Source organism: Protopterus annectens, chromosome 6.part0 (genome assembly GCF_019279795.1).
Source record: "Protopterus annectens isolate FY-2018-M chromosome 6.part0, PAN1.0, whole genome shotgun sequence".
Classification (NCBI taxonomy): Eukaryota; Metazoa; Chordata; order Ceratodontiformes; family Protopteridae; genus Protopterus; species Protopterus annectens.
Genome location: NC_056737.1, coordinates 1,996,246,411 through 1,996,266,098, shown reverse-complemented (window position 1 = coordinate 1,996,266,098; position 19,688 = coordinate 1,996,246,411). Strand labels below are relative to the sequence as shown.

The window sequence follows — 19,688 nt, the reverse complement described above, 5'->3', positions numbered from 1 at the left end:
ATTAAACAAACGATAACGCAGAAACTGAGAAGTTATAAGCTCTTGATTATTGATGTGGATGGTAAGGTACAAGCAGTTAAAATGCTTCTAATCCCTAGTTTTATATAGAGTAAAGGTGTATTTTTATCAAGCAGAAAAGTAGTGGTGGACCATAACCAATAGAGTTGAAGGAATCTGTCTGGGAGGGGAAAGTGCAAAAGTTATGTTGGTTAAACTGTTACTCCCCACAGAACAAGGTAGTTTGGGATCGCTTAATTTAAAGGGAGACTTTACAGCTATACAGTTAAGGCTGTTCATACATAACAGAAATGGAAGGTTACAAGTCAAAGTGAAAAGGCATAATGGTGAAAGTGGGGGTAGGAGGAGTTTAAGAAATAAGGGTGAAAGTAGGATTTTAGATGCAGGCGAATAACAACAACCAAACACAATAGTAGCAGTAGGTATTCTAAGACCTAATCCAACATAGGAAAAGGAGATTTTTACCAATGTTTATGGCTGCAGGTATGAGTACAGAAAATAGAAATGGGGTTGGAATTTACTGGAGAAAATTAACAAATTAACCAATATATTAGGAGCAAATAACTCGGGAGGGAAAGTAATAGAAGTGGGTTGAGGCTAAACAGTTGAATGAGTTGCAGATCAAATATTACATTTTCTATCAAGGCTTTATTACTCTGTACAGGTTAACGGAACAGGACAGGTGAGTGTTAAGTGAAAGACCAGCTCTGATGGAGTTTTTAACTGAATGGAGAACACGAGATTCTTTAAAAAATTTGACAGTTATTATGGAGATGTTCATCGTGTTTCACTGTTGCAGTCATTACACTTGGGAGGCTACCCACAGTCGGCCTGAATTCCAAAGTCCTGGTCCGGCATCAGTTGCTGTCGCCTCTTCCCTGACGTCAGTGCGCCAGGGGTATAAAGGATGCAGCCGACACCATTTTCTTCAGTCTTTCTTGCCGTGCGGTGCCCGAAGCAAAAGCGGTTTGCAAGTGCCGGGCTGACTCCTGAGATTTTCAAAATCGAATTTCAGATCCGAAGTCTTCAATATAGCTAAGTACCCCGTTGGGGAAACTTTTTTCTTGCTCCAGACTGATGTCATAAAAAGTTAACAATTGTATTTCTTGTGGGAAGCAAATACCTCATAAGGATTACCACTCTTACTGTATTCCTTGCCTAGGCCCTGACCACGATGTTGCTAGTTGTCGGTTTTGTGCTGGATTTAACCAACGCACTATTAAGCGTCGGTACAATTTTGCTTTTCATTATTTTGACAGAAGGATTAACTACATAATGCCATTGGAACAACCGACGACCGGAATTCATAAAAAACATAAGGATAAAGACAAGGGCAAGCATCCGAGGTCCAAAATCGACAACAAAGCCTCTTCTAGGCCAGTCGCCGGTTCGCCGGTGCTCAGTGAAGCGCTTTTGCCGCCTCTGACTCCCACTACTTCAGAGCCACAGGCCACCTACGTCTCCACGTGGAGACACCTAGGCCTCTGGATACTCAAGGTATTGCCCTTCGGAAATTAACCCCTCAGATGGGTCCGGAGCCGCTGAGCAGGCATCGGCTTCTGAGGGTGTCTTCAGACCTACACAACTTTATATAAAGCCTACTTCAGCATCCAAGACAAAGTCTAAAACAGTTTTAAAGACAAGGAAACCAGTACAGCATTCACCAGGACAGGCTTCTATGCCTAAGAAACAGATGCTCAAAATGGCCGAAGACCTTATTACTTTGATCAGGGGTTCCCATCCCCCTCCTGATAAGAGGCCTAAGCAAGACACTGAATATGATTCCTCTGATCAGGTTTCCATTTCCTCTGATTCCTCTTCTGATTAGGGATATTCTGTTCCTCCCTATGAGGATTCTGATGCTGAAGATTCTATTCCTTCAGCTTCTCTTCCTGAGGACTATTCTTTTGGAGAAACCCTGCAAACCATGAGGGAGCATTTCCATTGGGAGAGCCAGGATTATTTCGATTCTAAGAAAAGACTTAGAGACTTTCTTTTACTTCCTCAGCACAGACCCCTTGCAATTCCCCCTGTTCTAGACATAGTAGATGATGTTTTTTCAGAGTCCGGTCTGTCTCCAGACTCTTTACCTTTTGCCCCTGTTAAGCTGGACAGATACTACCGGGTCCCAGACTCCCATAAATTTCTTTATAAAACCCCTGCTGCTGACCCAGAAACTATCTCTCAGGGTCCCAAGGGGATCAAGGCTGCTTCTGCCAAAAACCCTGTCCCCTCAGACAGAGATTCTAGGGCATTGGACAGATGGGGGAAAAAAGTTTACACTTCTCCTACCTTGGCTGTAAGGGCTTTAAATTGTCAATTTCATATGCTCAGATATCAGCAATACTTAAATGTCTTTAAAACAAAAAATGTTGACAAATTCTGAATGTTCTGAGAATAAAGATTTGCAGGATTTATTGAATGCAGCTGAACAAGTGGGAAAACATACTTTGCAATGTGGCTATGATTCACTGGAGGCCTCGTGCAGGGCCGCTGTTACTGGTTCTGTTATTAGAAGGCATGCTTGGTTAAAGGAACAGAATCTGCCTGATCATGTTAAAGCAAAATTATTGGATGCTCCATTACAGCATGATACTTTGTTTGGTGTTAAGAAAATGGAGGATAAGGCAAAATCTGTGCAGACAGTAAAGGATTTCTTACAGGTACAGCCACCCAGATTTAGCAGGAACTGGCTCTCTAAGAATTGGTCCTTTCCAGTGTCAGACCCCAAAGAGGAAGATTCAGATGCCCTAGAGGCAGGCAACAGCCCCAGGGCTCATACAGGCCCAAACAATGGGGTGCTTCTACCTCCAAAAGCGGAGAAGACAAATCACAGCCTTATAGAAAACAGTCCCAATGACTTCCCTCTGCCAATGCCAAGCACTTATTTTTTGGCAGCACCCTTAGGGGGAAAGCTAGCACTTTTTTCACAAAACTGGCACAAGATCACCCAGGACAAATGGGTCTTAAATATAGTCTCTCAGGGTTACAGGTTCCACTTTCACACCCTTCCAAAGGCAAAAGGCATGCCAGACCTGCCACGCAATCAATGGCAAGAGGCACAAAAACAAGTCTAATCTCTCATGGACATGGGGGCTATTCAGCCAGTGCCACGCCAAGAGCAGGAACAAGGATTTTACTCAAGACTTTTCTTAGTACCAGGAAAGGACAAAGCCTGGAGACCAATTCTGGACCTGTCTATTCTAAATACTTTTCTGGATGTCCCAAAATTCAAAATGTTGACTTTACAGCAGCTTCTGCCCATGCTGGGCAAGAAGGCTTGGCTTGTAACTTTGGACCTGAAAGAGGCATACCTGCATGTCCCAATCAGACAATCTTGCAGAAGATACCCCAGATTCATAGCTGGCTCACTGCACTACCAATTATCTGCACTGCCCTTTGGCTTATCTACTGTGCCCAGGGTCTTCACAAAATGCCTGGCACCAGTAATTGCATTTTGCAGACAAAAAGGAATTCAAATATACCCCTACTTGGACGACTGCCTTATTCAAGCAAAGGACAAAGATATTCTACTACAGCATCTGGCGTTTGTAAAAAGATTACTAATTTGCTTAGGGTACACAGTAAACGAAAATAAATCAAAACTAGTACCCTCTCCAGAGATAATATTCCTGGGTGCAAGCTTAAATACAACTACCCAGATGGCTTATCTCACGCCAGACAAGCAAAGGCATCTGACTTCTTACTTCAAAGACATGGCAACAAAGACCCAGTTATCTGAAAGAAAAATTCTGCAGGCTCTGGGCTACATGGCATCCTGCATTTTCCTAATTCCATATGCAAGACTGCATATGAGGAAACTACAGTGGTATCTAAAAAGTGTTTAGACTCAACATTGCCACAGCCTGGAAACAGTAATTACTCTCATTCCATGCCTGCAACAGGAATTTCAATGGTGGGCACAGGCTTGTCACCACAACAAGGGACAGCCATTCACCTTACCCACTGCCAGGCAAACACTAACAACAGATGCATCAGATTATGCCTGGGGGGCACACATGGCAGGAAAATGTATTCAGGGCACATGGCCCACAAACCAAATGCATCTTCATATCAATCAAAAAGAGATGCTAGCTATACAAAATGCCCTGACAGCCTTCAAGGACCTACTTCATCCAGGACAACTACTGATAAAGACGGACAATACTACAGTCATGTGGTACATAAGCAAGGGGGGCACACATTCCTACCCTCTCTGTGGGCAAGCCATGACTTTGTGGGACACAGCATTGACTTATCAAGTACATCTGCAAGCACAATACCTGCCAGGAAAGACAAATACTTTGGCAGACGAACTAAGCAGAAACCTCATGGATCCTCACGAGTGGAAATGGGACCCACAAATATTCAACATGATAACAGGGAAATGGGGATGCCCAGACATAGATCTATTTGCTTTCCCTCACAACTGCCAGCTACAGAGATTCTGCACACGGACTTATCATAAGCAAGCATGGAAAGTGGACGCCCTGTCATTCAGCTAGAAAGCCCTTACAGTATATGCCTTCCCTCCTCTGCCTCTCCACTCCAAGGTACTCCTAAAGGTCAGACAAGAGAAGCCAAAAATGATACTGATTGCCCCAGACTGGCCACACCAGCACTGGTACCCAATCCTAAAGAGCTTGTCTCAAGACCCAGCCTGGACATTGCCTCTAATACCTCATTTGCTGACCCAACAGAACAATCAGATCCTGCACAGCCAACTCAGAACCCTAAATCTGGCTGCATGCTGGATAATGTAATCCTTCAGAACACACCTCTCTCTAAAGCAGTTATGGATGTTATTTTGGAGGCCAGGAGGCCCAGCACCAGAAAATCTTATGCAGAAAAATGGAAGAGATTCTGTGCTTGGAACCAAGCGCAGGGAATTTACTTGCTTGAACCAAATATTCCTCAGATTTTGCAATACCTAACTGAGATGATGGACAAAGGCCTATCCTTCTCATCAATTAAGATCCATGCCTCTGCCATTTCAGCTCATTACAATACAGAACCACCTATTTTTCTCATCCACTGCTAAGACAGTTTCTCAGAGGGGCCAAAAACATAAGACCTCCAAGGAGAGCTCCAATTCCTGCATGGGACCTCAATTTTGTCTTGGAAAAGCTCACTCTGCCTCCTTTTGAGCCTGCCAATACAGCAGCGATAAAATACGTGTCATGGAAAACCGCTCTTCTCCTAGCAATAACTTCAGCAAGAAGAGTCTCTGAGTTACAGGCACTAATGGCTGTGGAACCTTTTATTATTTTCCATCAGGACAGGGTTTCTCTAAGGACAAACCTGACATTTATACCTAAGGTAGTGTCCAGCATGGCTCTTAACCAAACCATACATTTGCCTACCTTTTATCCAAACCCACAGAATAAGAGGGAGAGACTTCTGCATACTTTGGACATACACAGACAGCTATGCTTTTACTTGGACAAGACTAAAGCCTTCAGAAAGACTGAGTAACTCTTAGTGGCTTATGCTACAGGTTCCCAAGGAAAAGCTATTTCAAAGCAGACTATTTCCAAATGGATAGGCCACTGCATTTGTTTCTGCTATTCACAACATGGCAAATCAGTGCCCAAGGGCATTAGGCCACATTCTACCAGAGCAGCAGCCACTTCAGCAGCCTTCCTCAGAGGAGTATCAACCAAGGATATTTTGGAGGCTGCAACATGGACTTCAGTGCACACTTTTACAAAGCACTACCATTTACCTCTCTACTCTAAATCCAGAGCAGGCTTTGCCACTGCAGTTCTGCAGGGCCTCATAGCCACTCCAAACTCTATTTAGGCCCAGCCGCCCAACCTCAGCTTTGGGATTCAACCCAAGTGTAATGACTGCAACAGTGAAACACGATGAACACAGTACAGTTGTGTACCTACCATAAATGTAGATGTTCGAGTGTATTCACTGTTGCAGTCCAGGTTACCCTCCTGCCTTCCTCCTTTTTCTTTGCTGGGACTCATCTGTACCTATCTATTCTGTACAACCTATGTGGTGTATTTGCTTGTAGATGAAGGTTATGTGCATGTTTTCTTATGATCATAAACATCTGGGGCAAGAAAAACTGAAGAAAATGGTGTCAGCTGCATCTTTTATACACCTGGCGCACTGACGTCGGGGAAGAGGCGACAGCAACTGACGCCGGACCAGGACTTTGGAATTCAGGCCGACTGCGGGTAGCCTGCCAGCAGGATAACCCAAGTGTAATGACTGCAACAGTGAATACACTCGAACATCTACATTTATGGTAGGTACACAACTGTACTTTTTCAATATTGCATAACAGTAAGAATCAATCGGAGGAGGTTAGAAAACATAGAATGGCAGTTTACAGTGGAGCTGTGGGAAGAAATATGTGGGGCTTCCACATATGCTACAAACCCCAAAGCTTTGGGATTTGTGCATGGAAGTGTTTTCGTAAGTAATTTTATATCTCAGGTATACTTCAGAGGATTTTTCTCAGGTAGAGAGCAAATGCTGGAAATGTGATGGGGAAGTAATTGGGAACATTTTTTTTGGGGGGGGGCAGTTTTAAAAATTTTCTGTAGATTACTTTGACAGAAATATTGGGGAAAACAAGTAGTATTAACTAAGGAAATTATTGTTTTGAGATGGGATATATGAACAGCGTTGCCTAGCTGTAGTAAAGCCTTGTTAAATTTTATGGTATTGGCTGCCCAAAAAGTTACTAGAAAATGGAAATTAGAATTTATACCAACCGTAACAGAAGTTTGAATGTTGTAAAGCAGATGAAAAAAAATGGAGGTGTGGATCTTTAAAAAAGGGAAGAAGCAAATGTCATGGAAATAAATGGAATTTTTTGGGAACAGCACATGCAGAATACTGCTCAGAGGGAGTAGTATAGTTTAAGGGAAGGAGTGAATTGAGCAAATTATGTAATGTTGAAGAGAACGGAAATTGTAAAAAAGCAAGTATACATGCATACTGCTGCCCATAATAATAGAAAGTGTTGTTAAGGTTTACGTTCTGTTTTTGTAAATGCATGTGAAATCATGTTGCAATTTAAAATGTAATGATAAAGCAAAATATTTAAAAAAATAAAACTTTAAAAAAGACACAAAAAAGCTGGAACGGTTCCACCAAAAATCCACAATTCAACAAGGTGTAATAACCGGTGAAGTTTATTCTGATGCCTCGGCTTTTTGCCTTCTAAGGAATAATTTAAACATCAAGCAGCCACCCTATTTATACACCCACCAAGTGCTGTTACAAATGGTTAATTATTCAGTTAACCAATTCATCAATAAACAGGTGTTCTCCACACATTTGTAAACAATTCCCCACTTATACAAATTTTCATTCTGTGTCTGTACATGGGGGTTTTGAGACCAGTATGTTATTTAGTGTGTTGGCACATCCATTTTTGAAGTATGGGGATAGTTTTAAGGATGAACTTGATAAATTGGAATGCAGAATGATTATAAATTTTAGAACACTTTAACCCAGAGGAATGAACATTGATAGTAATCTAACCCTGTAATTAGAAATTTATAAATTTAGTTTTGTAAGTGTAGTTTTGTATATAGAAATTTGTTAATAAAATCTGTTGCAGGAAGAGTTGTTGAATATATATTCATATAAAATATTTGTATTGTATATAACAAAAAACTTTTTTAAAATGTTCATTGTTTGTATAAGTGGGGAATTGTGTAAAAATATGTGGAGAACACTTGTTTATTGATGAATTGATTAACTGAATAATTAATCATTTGTAACAGCACTTGGTGGGTGTATAAATAAGGTGGCTGCTTGATGTTTTAATTATTCCTTAGAAGGCGAAAAGCCAAGGTACCAGAATAAACTTCACTGGTTATTACACCTTGTTGCTTTGTGGATTTTTGGTGGAACCATTCCAGCTTTTTTGTGTCTTTTTTAAAAATAAAACTTTACTCATAACAAAGAGTTTATACATAACCAAGTAGTAAACCAACTGCTGCACAAAGTAAAAGGTTGCCTTGTAGCAAAAAAGAAACCAAGAAGTAAGTTGCTTCACTCACAAGATAAAGGTTAGTAACATTTGCATTCATTGCTCTGTGAAAATTTTTATAGAAAAACAAATGCAACAGTTCCAAACAGGCACCATCACCTTGGCAAAATTAAGAAACAGTTCCTCAGTCCTTCAGGTGCGTGTATCTCATGAACAGACACTTGCAAGCATACTACAGAAGGGCCTGCATCAACATGCAGAATTCATCTGGATTTCCTTTATGAATAAGATAAATGACAGGTTGCATTGCCTTCCTCAGGCTTCAGCCACTAGCCTTTGACCCAGAGCATCAAACCGATATCAGTAACTGAACTCAGTGACACAGTTCCTCTTTGAATTGCTTTTTTTGTATCTGCAATAAATATTTCGGATACTGAAATGTTGGAATTAATTTATAGCATGTTCCTACTTTTGCTTCCCTGACTTGAGTATGTCTGAAATTCTGACGTTTAGCAAGATGATACACATGTATGTCAGTCTGGCTGAGCAATTTGCTCTCTTAAATTAATGGGGTTGTCACTGTAGAGTCAATGCCCCCAGCAGTCCCTCCCCTTTAGCATCCTGATAGGAAATCACTAACTGCTACTCAACCTAAGTGTTCAGATAAGTCATTACCTTTTGCTAAAACTTTGAGCAACTTTCACACCTTGTTTTTGTACTGCTGAAACAATTTGACATTCTTTTACTAAATTATTTCTTGCACAGTTTATGAGGTAGGTGCCATTTCATTTTGCAAACTTTGAGAAACTAATGCACAATGTTTTATGAGGCAGATGTAATGCACATTTGGCACTTAACATAGAAATTGCGTGTGAAACAAGCTGTCATTTATTTTGAGAATTTACATGTTTACATTTTTCCCTTTCTTTTCCAGAGATGTGCACCTGCATCAATTCGCCTCATGGACAATGAACAGTTCCAGTTTGGTAAGAGAATTAAAAGTTTTCAGTTGTTGAAAAATATGAGTGTATCCCTTGGTTTACATGTATCATTTACTTCCAAGAAATAAAGTTTTGATGTAAAAATGTTTGCTTGACAGTTTTCTGATTTTATGTCTCTCATCTTGTTTGAATAGTCTTTGGGTCTGATTTTGTGCATGCATATGTGTATGTTTGTAAGGGGTCAATGCATTCCTCTTAGTGAAATGCAGTAAAGACTTTTAAGCTGGTGTATCCTGAACTGAAGAGAACAATTGCATTTAGTCAGGGATGTCAGAAGACACTTGAGAATTTGTTGAGATGAACCACAACAAGGATGAATTGAGCAAAATGGATGAGACATGATCTTCTTTAATTACACATTCTGTTTTTGTGCAACTCTGAAACAAGAGATGTGGCAGAAGGGCGGGCTGCAATGCCACAGTCCTGCACCTTACATATTCTGTATAATATAGGGATTCTTGTGCCTCAGAGTAAGATGGATTCTCCAAGAGCCTGCAGTCTCAGAATTTGTATGCACTAAAACAGAGCCGTTCATTAGTGTATGCTAGGCTAACCACCATTAGGGCTTTTAGAAGCCTAGCCATGCCACACAAATAAGACCCGTACATTTGATTTAAATAAAGGGTGATTTACTGACTGCCTGTGTCCATCAAAGACATAGGCACCAGACCAAGGGCGAATTTTCAGTTACACATCCACTGGTCCAAGTTGCACTTTTATAGGCATAGGGAGGAACTCTGCTTGTCATGGATGGGGAGCCTGTTCCAGGGAGTGGAAGTTCCCTGAGAAACATAACTTTCACTCCTACATGTCCTGTTTATGTCACAAACAAAATTTAGGCCTTTTAGTCTAGTAGTTCTGATGCCGTTTGTTTTGTAGATGTGCAAAAGGTTAATCAAAACAGGGTCCAGGGATGTCTTGTATGATGGGCAAAGATGACCTCTCAAAAGTCTGTATGATACTGAATAAAGAGACAGAGCTTTGAAGTGATCAGCTTAAGGCGTTCTGTTTACTCCCTGTATTCTTTCTGTAAGGATCCTTTCTGGACATTCCAGTTGCTGCACGTTTCTGGTCATTTACATATGAAAGGGGCATTATACTCTATGATGGGTCTGATGAGGGCCAAGTACATTGGTATGATGACCTGTCTGGACCTACTTGCCATGCTCTTGGTTAGAAGTTCAGTAACATAGAAGGCTTTTCTTACTACTTTGCATACTTGTTGGCTGAGGGCTAGGTTACTGTCTCCATGAGGTTCCCAGATCCCTGACTAGTTAGTAAACATTGTGGGGTATTTTAATGATGTTGTAGTTACCTGGGGTGACAGACTTCCCAAAGGGTACTATAATGCATTTCTTAGTGTTGAGTTTTGTGTTTGCACTTTTGGGTGTTGAATACTAGTGTGCTGATCTTCTGTAATGGTCCTGTCTTATAATGTCTATCAACAATTGTAAGGTTATTGTCATGGGGGGGGGGGGGCAGAGTTAGCTGCAAAAGAAGTGAATTGTTTGCTTGGTAGTTCTTTCAGGAGCCTCAGTTAGTTTACTACAGTCACCTTTCTCATTGTTCAGTTTAGATTTAAAACTCATGTTTGTAGTCCAAGAAGTGCAAGAATTGAGTAATCATCTTATAAACAGGACAGCTTGGAGTTGATTAGTTTATGTGGAAAAAAGTTTCAGTGGCCGATCAGCAATATCCACTGCTGAGCATGGTGCTAAAAAGAAGCTGGATAAACTCACTGAGTTAGTCTGTTACTGGAGGAGACTATGGAGATTATAACAGAGATAGTAAAACATTAGCTAGCTGTAGACATTTGCTTGGCTAAGACCCCTGCTTTAGATTCAGCTCTTCAGTTGCAGTGATGGCAGCCAGCTACAGGACTGCGGGAGCCATGTGGACACCACATGGAGCTGGTGCAGAGGCAGAATAACTTTGAGGAGCTGGAGAATTGGATGCAGTAGAACAATTTGAGGCTGGCAGATAAAGTTGAGATGGGATCTTGTCTCCTTTACTGTGGCTTGTGTAGCAGTGGCATTTAGTTATTCTTTTCCCCATAAGTTTGTCATTGAGCCATTAAGCTTCCTGGGCCCACTGGTACTCCTCCATGACAGATTATTTTTAAGTGACTTAATTATGCAGATAGGGACGTGCTACCCCATTTTTGTTAGATGGAAATAAAGTATGTTTGTTTCAGGATCTGTTTGCTGAAACAATGCAGAGGAAGAAAGCATTTTAGGAAGTGCAACTACTCTGTAAGTCTGATCATATTTCTTCTTATTTTAAATATCCTGCAGTATTGCAAGTTACATGGGATTGCAAGTAGCATGCCTTTTCCTACCAGGAGGGAAGTTTTAAGTTTCTGCAACTGCATTTACTTTCAGAAACAGTTGAGAGTCATTCTCGGGGAATGATGGCAGGGTCAGAATCCTCTGCTGTAGTATCCCCTAGGTCCAAGCAGGTATTGGGACTGGGAGGTTTTCTGTGGTCTCTGTGACTGAGAGTGGTGGCCAGTCAGAAAGTCTTGTGATGGCCGACATTGCTCAGGCTCACATCTGAGAACACTTTTGTGGGCAAGGAAATTCCTATCAGATAGCTTTTTGCCTTTGATGTGCCTACCCTTAACAGATATGAAGAGCTCAACAATCTGAGTTTGCTGTCAGGTTCTGAGGGATTACCATCAGAAAGTAGTGATGAGCAGCTTGCCCTCTCAGGGGGACAAAAAAGGAAATGCACACTTCATGGGCAAATTCATTTCCTAGCATAAAGGGAATGGGGCAAAATCAATGACAGAAAAAGGAAAGATGTGGCTGTAATAACTGCTTTTTGGTTGTCTACTTAGTTCATGCGTGAGTGTGGGCTTAATATTGTTCATAGGTAAGGACTAAGGTAGCTTCCCCTTTGTGCCATTTTAAGCCTAGCCAGTTTCCATTTTTGTGCTCAAAATAATCTATCCCATTTGGTTATAGATTGGCCTTACCCATCCAGTGGCCAATAATTACATATTACCCCAAAAGAGAATAACTGGGATCAGACCAGAGATAATTTGAGGGGACCCATGCATGGGATAAAGTCTTTAGGAGCTGCATCTGTCCATTAGTAGTGAAGGGGCAGTCTGAGTTAAATTTACTGTCTCCCATTAGTATATCTAACTTGTGCTTGAAAATGAACAGAGATGAACCTTGTTTTATGACTATTGGGGAGTCTGTTTGTAACAGTGATATCCTCTGTGAAATACATGTGTCCCTCCAAACCATTTTGTTGATGTGGCAGAAGAGGTTTAGATCCCTAGACAGACTACTTCTGATACCATTTGACTTGCTGATGTGTGCAGTAGGTCCAGCAGTACTGGATCGGAGAATGGCTTGTATGCCAGACTCAGGTCACCTGTTGCCACTCTGTAGGATACCGAGTAAAGTGACAGTTCTTTGGATTGGTCCAGGTAGAACATGTTGTTCGGGCCTTGTAGAACATGTTGTTCGGGCCTTGTATCCTTTTAGTAAGGTATCTCTGTGGGCATTCCAGTTGTTGCACATGCCAAGGAGAGCATTATAGTCAAAAATTGGCCTAATGAAGGCAGAGTAAAGGAGGACAATGACACTGGTAGGTCTAGACGCAGTATCTTTGTTTATAAGCTGTACAATACAGAAAGCACTTTCTGACAACAGTAGGCACATGTTGGTCAAAAGTTAGGTCACTGTCCGCACAAGTTCCCAAATCCTGAACAACTGAGTCAGCTGTTATGGACATGTTGTCAATGTGGTAGTTCCCTGAGGTAGATGACTTCCCAAAGGATATAATTATGATTTTTTTGGCATTTACTTTCAGACCATGATTTTGACACAAGTTATTTATTTGAGACAAACCTTCCTGCAGGATGGCAAAGTCATTTGGGGACTGCTTGTAACTTGCACGCATCTGCAAACTTAGTCCAGCCAGAGTCCTTTGGTACTGGCATTCACTTCAGGAAAAGAGATGACAGGAGAGGTCCCAGCACAGAACACTGGGGGACTCAACTGGTGACTGGTCTTTTTGTGGAGGTAACATCCTTTATTATGATTATCTGCATCATATGAGCCAGTTGGCAGTCCTGTGGGTTGACATAAGGGTTTATTTCCTGTTTCTGTAGCTTTACTACTATGCCTGAGTGGGGAATTGTGTCAGAAGCTTTGGCCACATTGAGGTATGTGGTGTGAACCATTTTGTCTTCATCCATTGCTTTGGCGACCTTTTGAAAAACAAATACAGCAGATTGAGTAAGCATGACCTGCACTTGAATCCAAACTGAGACATGTCCAGTGTTTCAAGGTTCCCTATGTCCTGATTGATTAATTCCATAAGTCTTTCCATGGCTTTGCATATGAAGCTAAGTCAGACTTATAAGTCTGTAATTCCCTGGGTCTGTGGAAGGTCCTCCCTTATGCAGAGGGGGAATGACTGTAGCTGTTCTCCATTTGCTTGATATAAAGCCTGCATGGAGTCTGAGATTGAGCAGTGTTATTAGGGGTGTGGCCAAATCATGCTTCATACTATTTAAGATGCATATCATGCATCCCAGGATATTGTAAGGACCCATCAATGCAGTATTTTTAGCTTTGATGACACTTTTAGGACTTGGTCTTTTCTGATAGCTGGAGGTGAGCCAATTTCAGTTATATCTTGAGAGGCAGATGGAGAGTATAGAGGGGGTAAAGTTATAGCTAAATTTATCATTGCTATATTGTGCTTTTGGGATTATGAACATAACAAAAAATGCCATGTGACTGTCTGTGGTTTGGGTAGCTATTTTAACCTCAGCCTTAGCTTTGATAACTTTTATTAAGGTCCTAAGTTGTTTACTTGTTTCAGTGACAAAGGCTATAACATTCTGTAACTTACTCTTCTTACTTTTGGTCAAAATTATTTTCCTTTTTATTATAAAGCACGTTGATGTTATGGTTCCATCATGTGGGTCTGTTTCTGGGGTTTGCTTTCCACTTTTTCCTACAGGGTACAATTCCATCTGTGCAGCTGTTCACTTGCTGGTATAGTGTGGTAGTGTACATTTCTATGTATTTAATGGAGTTAACTGGGTTTGGTGGTGGTTTGAAGCTTGCCAATGTATCACTTAGGAGTAAGCAGTTTTGTTTTAAAGAAATTTCTAAAAGTACATTGGAAAGTACTTGTTCTTTGTTAGGGTGAAGTCCTTGTAGGGACAGCCAGCTTACCTTTGTAGCACATACACCCAATTTTGGGGCCAAGATGGGAAAACCTGTGAGGTACATTTACTAATTTGTATATAGCTAAAGTAGTTGTCACCTCATTTCTTGTTTTTGTTTGAATTTATTTTTCTGTTAACTGTTGGTTTTATGCATGTCCGTGAATGTTAGGGAGCTCAGTAGTTCATGTAAAAACATGTTTTTAAAAACGGGCTAAACAAACAAAGGCCCATGTCATTTGCCTGTAAGAATTTAAAGTCTGTCATAAATCTGTGAGAGTTTTACAGACAGTGGAGATGTTCTGTTAGTCCTATTTTGAATAAAAAGTGCAAGGGGGTTGTTTTAATTGGAGTTAGACATACCCTAGCTTGGCATGCAGTGAAGCAATATGCAGATAAAGAGGAAATGTAGCTCTGCATTAAATTTAAAATCCTGACTGGGTAACAAGGACAACCCTTCCTGGTTTTCAGATTTTTTTTTTTTTTTTTTTTTTTTTTAAGTGTGATGGTGAAAACTGATTCATGTGGGATGCCTGTGTTGGTTGCTAGTGATTTTAACACAGTCGTAGCTTTAGCAAGCGATAGGACTATCCTGGCTGCAGAGAAGCACTTTTCATCCTCAAAACTGTTGCAAATAGCAATGGATCACATAGGCCTAGGAGATATTTGGCATCTACAATACCTGTAGGATATTGCCTTCATTATCCCTGCAGGTACTTCAACTAGCCAATACCTATGAATGTGGTTGGGTTGGTTTCCAGTAATCATATAGTTTCTATACCTCAAGCAGATCACACTGCATGCGTAGATGGGATATGGGCATACGCCATTGGAGGGTGTACCTTCTAATCCTTTCCAAACCTGATTCTGTCATGTGTGTAAAGGAAGGGATTCATGGCTTTATAGAAAACAGTCCTTTTGGAAGTGTCACAAAGTACAGTTGTAGTGAGAATTACTTAAGTTGGAGATTCAGCTCTTGTGTAACTGGGCTAAGCCAACTGTTTATAAGCACATTTATCAGGAGATCAGCAACTTTAAGGAGGATGTCTATAGACTGCTGAACATTTGCAGGCAAACGAGGTTAACAGGGTTTAAAAAAAAACCTCTTCTGTGATACAGGAGTACAAGTTAAAATGCAAAGCACATTTTACTTTGTTGAGTACAAGGACCCGGCTTTATCTGCAGAGAGCATCTTTAGGGTCCTGGGCCAAGGGCAACAAACCAGGTAGGATGCTGGTATATAGATTAAAGGCAGGAAAGCTACAAGCAATAAAACAATAACTGGAGTTATAATGCCACCTCATAACTTGCTTCATATCAGATATTGCATGGATTAATGGTGTTTTTAAATGTTATTAATGCTTAAATAAAGATGGACAAATAAAGGATGAGAGTCAGAGAGTTAGGATACGGGATTTGTTTTGAATGTTGTCAGTTAATTTCAGGAGACGAGTCTACTTCTTTAGCATGTTGGATATCTCAGAGTGAGATTGAGGGAACAGATCAACAAAAATATTCAGAAAGATAGACATGATAAAAGCAATGCACAGTATTATAACTGATCAGGATTTATCATGCATTATTGCAAATAAGCTAAAAATGTCAGCCCAGGCAGAAAAATGTAGAAGATACACGGATAAATATAAAGGAAAATTACAAAAAAGCAATTTATTGATGACCCAAAAAAGTTTTATGGAAAATTGGGGAAATGAGATAAAAGGAATTGAAAGACCACCAAAAAAAGAATAAATAGATACATTTTGGCGAAGTATTTATGAAGATCCTATGGAACATAACAAAGATGCTAAATGGATAGAAAAAATAAAAGAAGGAATAAGAAGCTCAGAGGTACAGGATATGAAATGGGATGAAGTAACAGCCAGAGAGATTGAAATACAGTTAAGAAAAGCCTCTAACTGGAAAACCCCAGGCCCAGATGCAGTACCTAATTTCTGGTTAAAAGTATTAACATCTTTGCACAAAGATTTATCCATGAGTAAGAACTATTTATATGCAGATTCAGAACAGACACCAACCTGGCTAACAACAGGAAAACAATGCTCCTACTTAAAAGTAAACCTGCAAGCTACCCTAAAAATTATAGACCAATAATTTGCCTTCTGACGACATATAAACTGTACACCGGAATTGATGCCAACAGAGTTTATAGTCATTTAGAAGAAAATTCAATCATGGCAGTAGAACAAAAGGGTAACAAAAGAAAGTCATATGGAACAAAGGATCATTTGTTGCTAAATAAAGTCATAATGGAGAACTGTAAAAAGGGGAAGAATCTAAGTATGGCATGGATTGACTACAAAAAAGCATTTGACAGTATCCCACATTCATGGATAAAAGAGTGCTTAAAAATGTAAATGATACACCCTACACTGATCGATTACATTACAGAGGCCATGAAACAGTGGCAGACCACTTTGCAATTAAGCCATGATAAAGGGCAAATTATTATTCCAGGGATAAAAATTCAAAGGGTGATATTCCAGGGCAACTCTCTATCACTGCTGCTATTCTGCCTTGCCCTTAATCCATTAAGCTGTCTATTTAACAGCTTAGGCCATGGCTATAATTTGGCTCCTAGAAAACAACAAAGTGTAATGACCTCTCATCTTCTCTTTGTCTATGATTCAAAACTGTATAGCTCATCAGCTGAGGAACTGAAAGCACAACTACAAGTAGTCAAAACTTTTTCAGATGATATAAGAATGTCATTTGGTTCTGATAAATGTGAAAAAGCAGCCTTTAAAGCAGGAAAGCTGTAGCACCAAGAAAAAATTAGTTTGGGACATGAATGTTATATAAAAGAACTTCAACAAGAGAGAGCATATAAATATTTGAGAATTGATGAAGGATCAACAATAAAACATGAACAAATGTGAGTAAAACTTAGTAAGGAATATTTCAGAAGACTTTAATTTATTCTGAAACAGCATGACATCTAGGAACAAAATTCAAGCTATAAACAAGTTTCATCTTCTAGCCCTAACTTACAGTTTTGGAGTGATTGACTGGCCCCAAAAAATGTTGGATAGATTAGATAGGAAAACAATAAGGATGCGTCACGCTCATCAAATAATTTATAAAAATCAGTTTCATACCAAGATTATATATTCCACGTTCCGAAGGAGGTGTGGGCCTCCTTAAAATTGATTACATGTATAGATTTGCAGTCATGGGATTCCACACATATATTCTGACCTCACAAGACCCAAACCTAGTGAAAGTTTTGAAACATGAGAATAAATCTAAGATGACTTTCATGCTTAGTCTAGCAGAAGCATATTGGCATCAAGCAGGAATGGAAATCAAACCAGAAGTAGATAAAAATCAGGCAACAACTGAATGTGTCAAAAAAACAAAAGAAAGAATGCAAGGTGAAGGGTCAGATGAGAAGGCAAGATATGTGGAAAATGCATAAATATGGTTGCAAGTATAGAAACTCCTGAAAGAACCTCATTTTGATCAGGATCAAATGCAGGAATGGCTAAGGAGAGGCAAATTCAAACCAAAAAATGAAAGGTTAATATTGGCGGCCCAAGATAGTAGGCTGCGTACATGTTGGTTTACAAAGTGCATTGAACATGTGGGAGAAACAGACAAATATAGGTTTTGTAAAATAGAACTGGAAACAGTTGCACGCTTTGTTGCTGGTTGTGACATACTAATGGCAGAAGGACTGTATACTGAAAGGCGTAATAATGTGGCAAGATTGTTGCAGTGGGGATTGTGCAAACATTATGGTATTGAAGTGGCTGAAAAACACTGGAAACAGCACCTTCTACATTACAGCTGGGACTAATACTATGATTAATGCCGATTCACAAACAAAACTAATAGGTGTAATAATAGATAACCTAAGATTTGAACTACATATAGCACAAACAGTTAAGAAAGTTCAAGAAAGAATGGGTATTCTTTACAGAAATAAAAATTGTCTAATTTAACATCTCTAGGGCTGCCATTGCTAGAACCCATCTTCTATCAACACTTCTGTATGCTTCCCCAATTCTCACCAACCTTAAAAAGACAAGGTGTAATTAAACCTGAAACATGCTACAATAAAATAGCTAAATTTGTAACTGACTGCCCACATCATACCCATCACTGTCGCTCCTTAAAAAAAACTCTCCTGGTTAGAACTCCCACAACTTCTATCCTATAACCAATTAACCTTAGCACACAAACTAGTATATCAGTCTGAAAAAATCCTGCCCTTCTAAATATTCTCCAGCCCCATACTACAAATAGAAGTCTTCTCTCAACAAATAAATCTCTATTATGTGTCCAAATCCACTAATACGGCAGGGGACTCCCTATTTTCTCATTGTGTAGCCACAAGGTGGAATTCACTACCTCACAGCATCACAACCAACACAAATACCAACCAATTCAAAAAGATTCTTAAAAATGATCTTAATGACACCTGGCTTTGCTCCTGTATTACTCCAGGCTAACTAGTTTTAAAACTTGTCATAATTTTTCTTCTTCCCTGACCACCTCATAATCTGTGCTGTCTCTCATGTCAAGATAATCTCTAACCTCATCTTTTTCTGTCCAATTTCCCCCCTACAAACCTTCCTCAGCTTACTTGGAGAAATTGCAATGTCTACACGACAATAAGGAATTATAGCAGATGATTGTATAATACAGATGTCAGCTATAATAGCATAGATTGTATCTTCTGGTGTACTGTATGTATTGTATTTATTTTTTGTTGAAGTTTTGTATAATTCCTTGTATAAGTTTTTGTATAATCGCTGTATGTGGGGCATTTCTCCCTGGGCCGCCTCTAAAAATGAGTCTTATCCCAGTTGGACTTTCCCGGTAAATAAATAAACATGATCCCCAAAGCATCATAGAAAATGAAGTGTACATATAACATGGGATCACCCATTACCAACAGTTCAAAAGATAGATGCGAGAAAACCAGATATGGTGGTCCGTGAAAAGAAGACAAAAGTAGCATTCATCATTGAAATCACTACACCGCTGACTACAGTGTCTTCCGTACAGTATAAGATTGACCCACCCACTGATGTTTGGGGTCATACTGTTGTATTGTGGGATTCTCTTCACTGGGGTATAGTATATAAGAGGGCGCATGACCCTGAATGGAAAGGAAAGAAATCTTCTTTTTAACAGAATTAAGCTGTGTGATGGAAAATCAACGGGTGTTTACTGAATTTTCAGACATTTCAGATTTTGCAGGATACTTGGAATCTACCTAAGAATAGCTACTGGCATTATTTAAGCCTTCACGCTGCTACTGTGGTATCAGGCTATAAATTTTGTTATCCTTCCCCTTTTCACTGTTTGATGTAGTTTCAAAGAGAGGCTAAGTAGCAGGCTTATAAATCCAAGAACAGTGTTGAGCTGAAGTGTTTGTCTGTTGCTGTTGTAGGTGGAGCAGAGCGAGAAAGAGCTACTTTAAGAATAAAACCCAGGCTCAATATAGAAGATATAGTTGTTCTTAAGTGAGTCTGTTCTTGTTTAC

At 39.9% G+C, this 19,688-nt stretch overlaps 1 protein-coding gene across 1 annotated transcript in view; it reads left to right on the top strand.

Annotated features, from left to right (window-relative positions):
- AGPS (alkylglycerone phosphate synthase) overlaps window positions 1–19,688 on the top strand; it is a 1,624,661-nt gene that overhangs the window by 954,257 nt on the left and 650,716 nt on the right. The window contains exon 12 of the mRNA XM_044075311.1: window positions 8,916–8,967. Within this exon, the coding sequence (XP_043931246.1) occupies window positions 8,916–8,967 (52 nt within the window). The remainder of the gene's footprint in view (window positions 1–8,915; window positions 8,968–19,688) is intronic.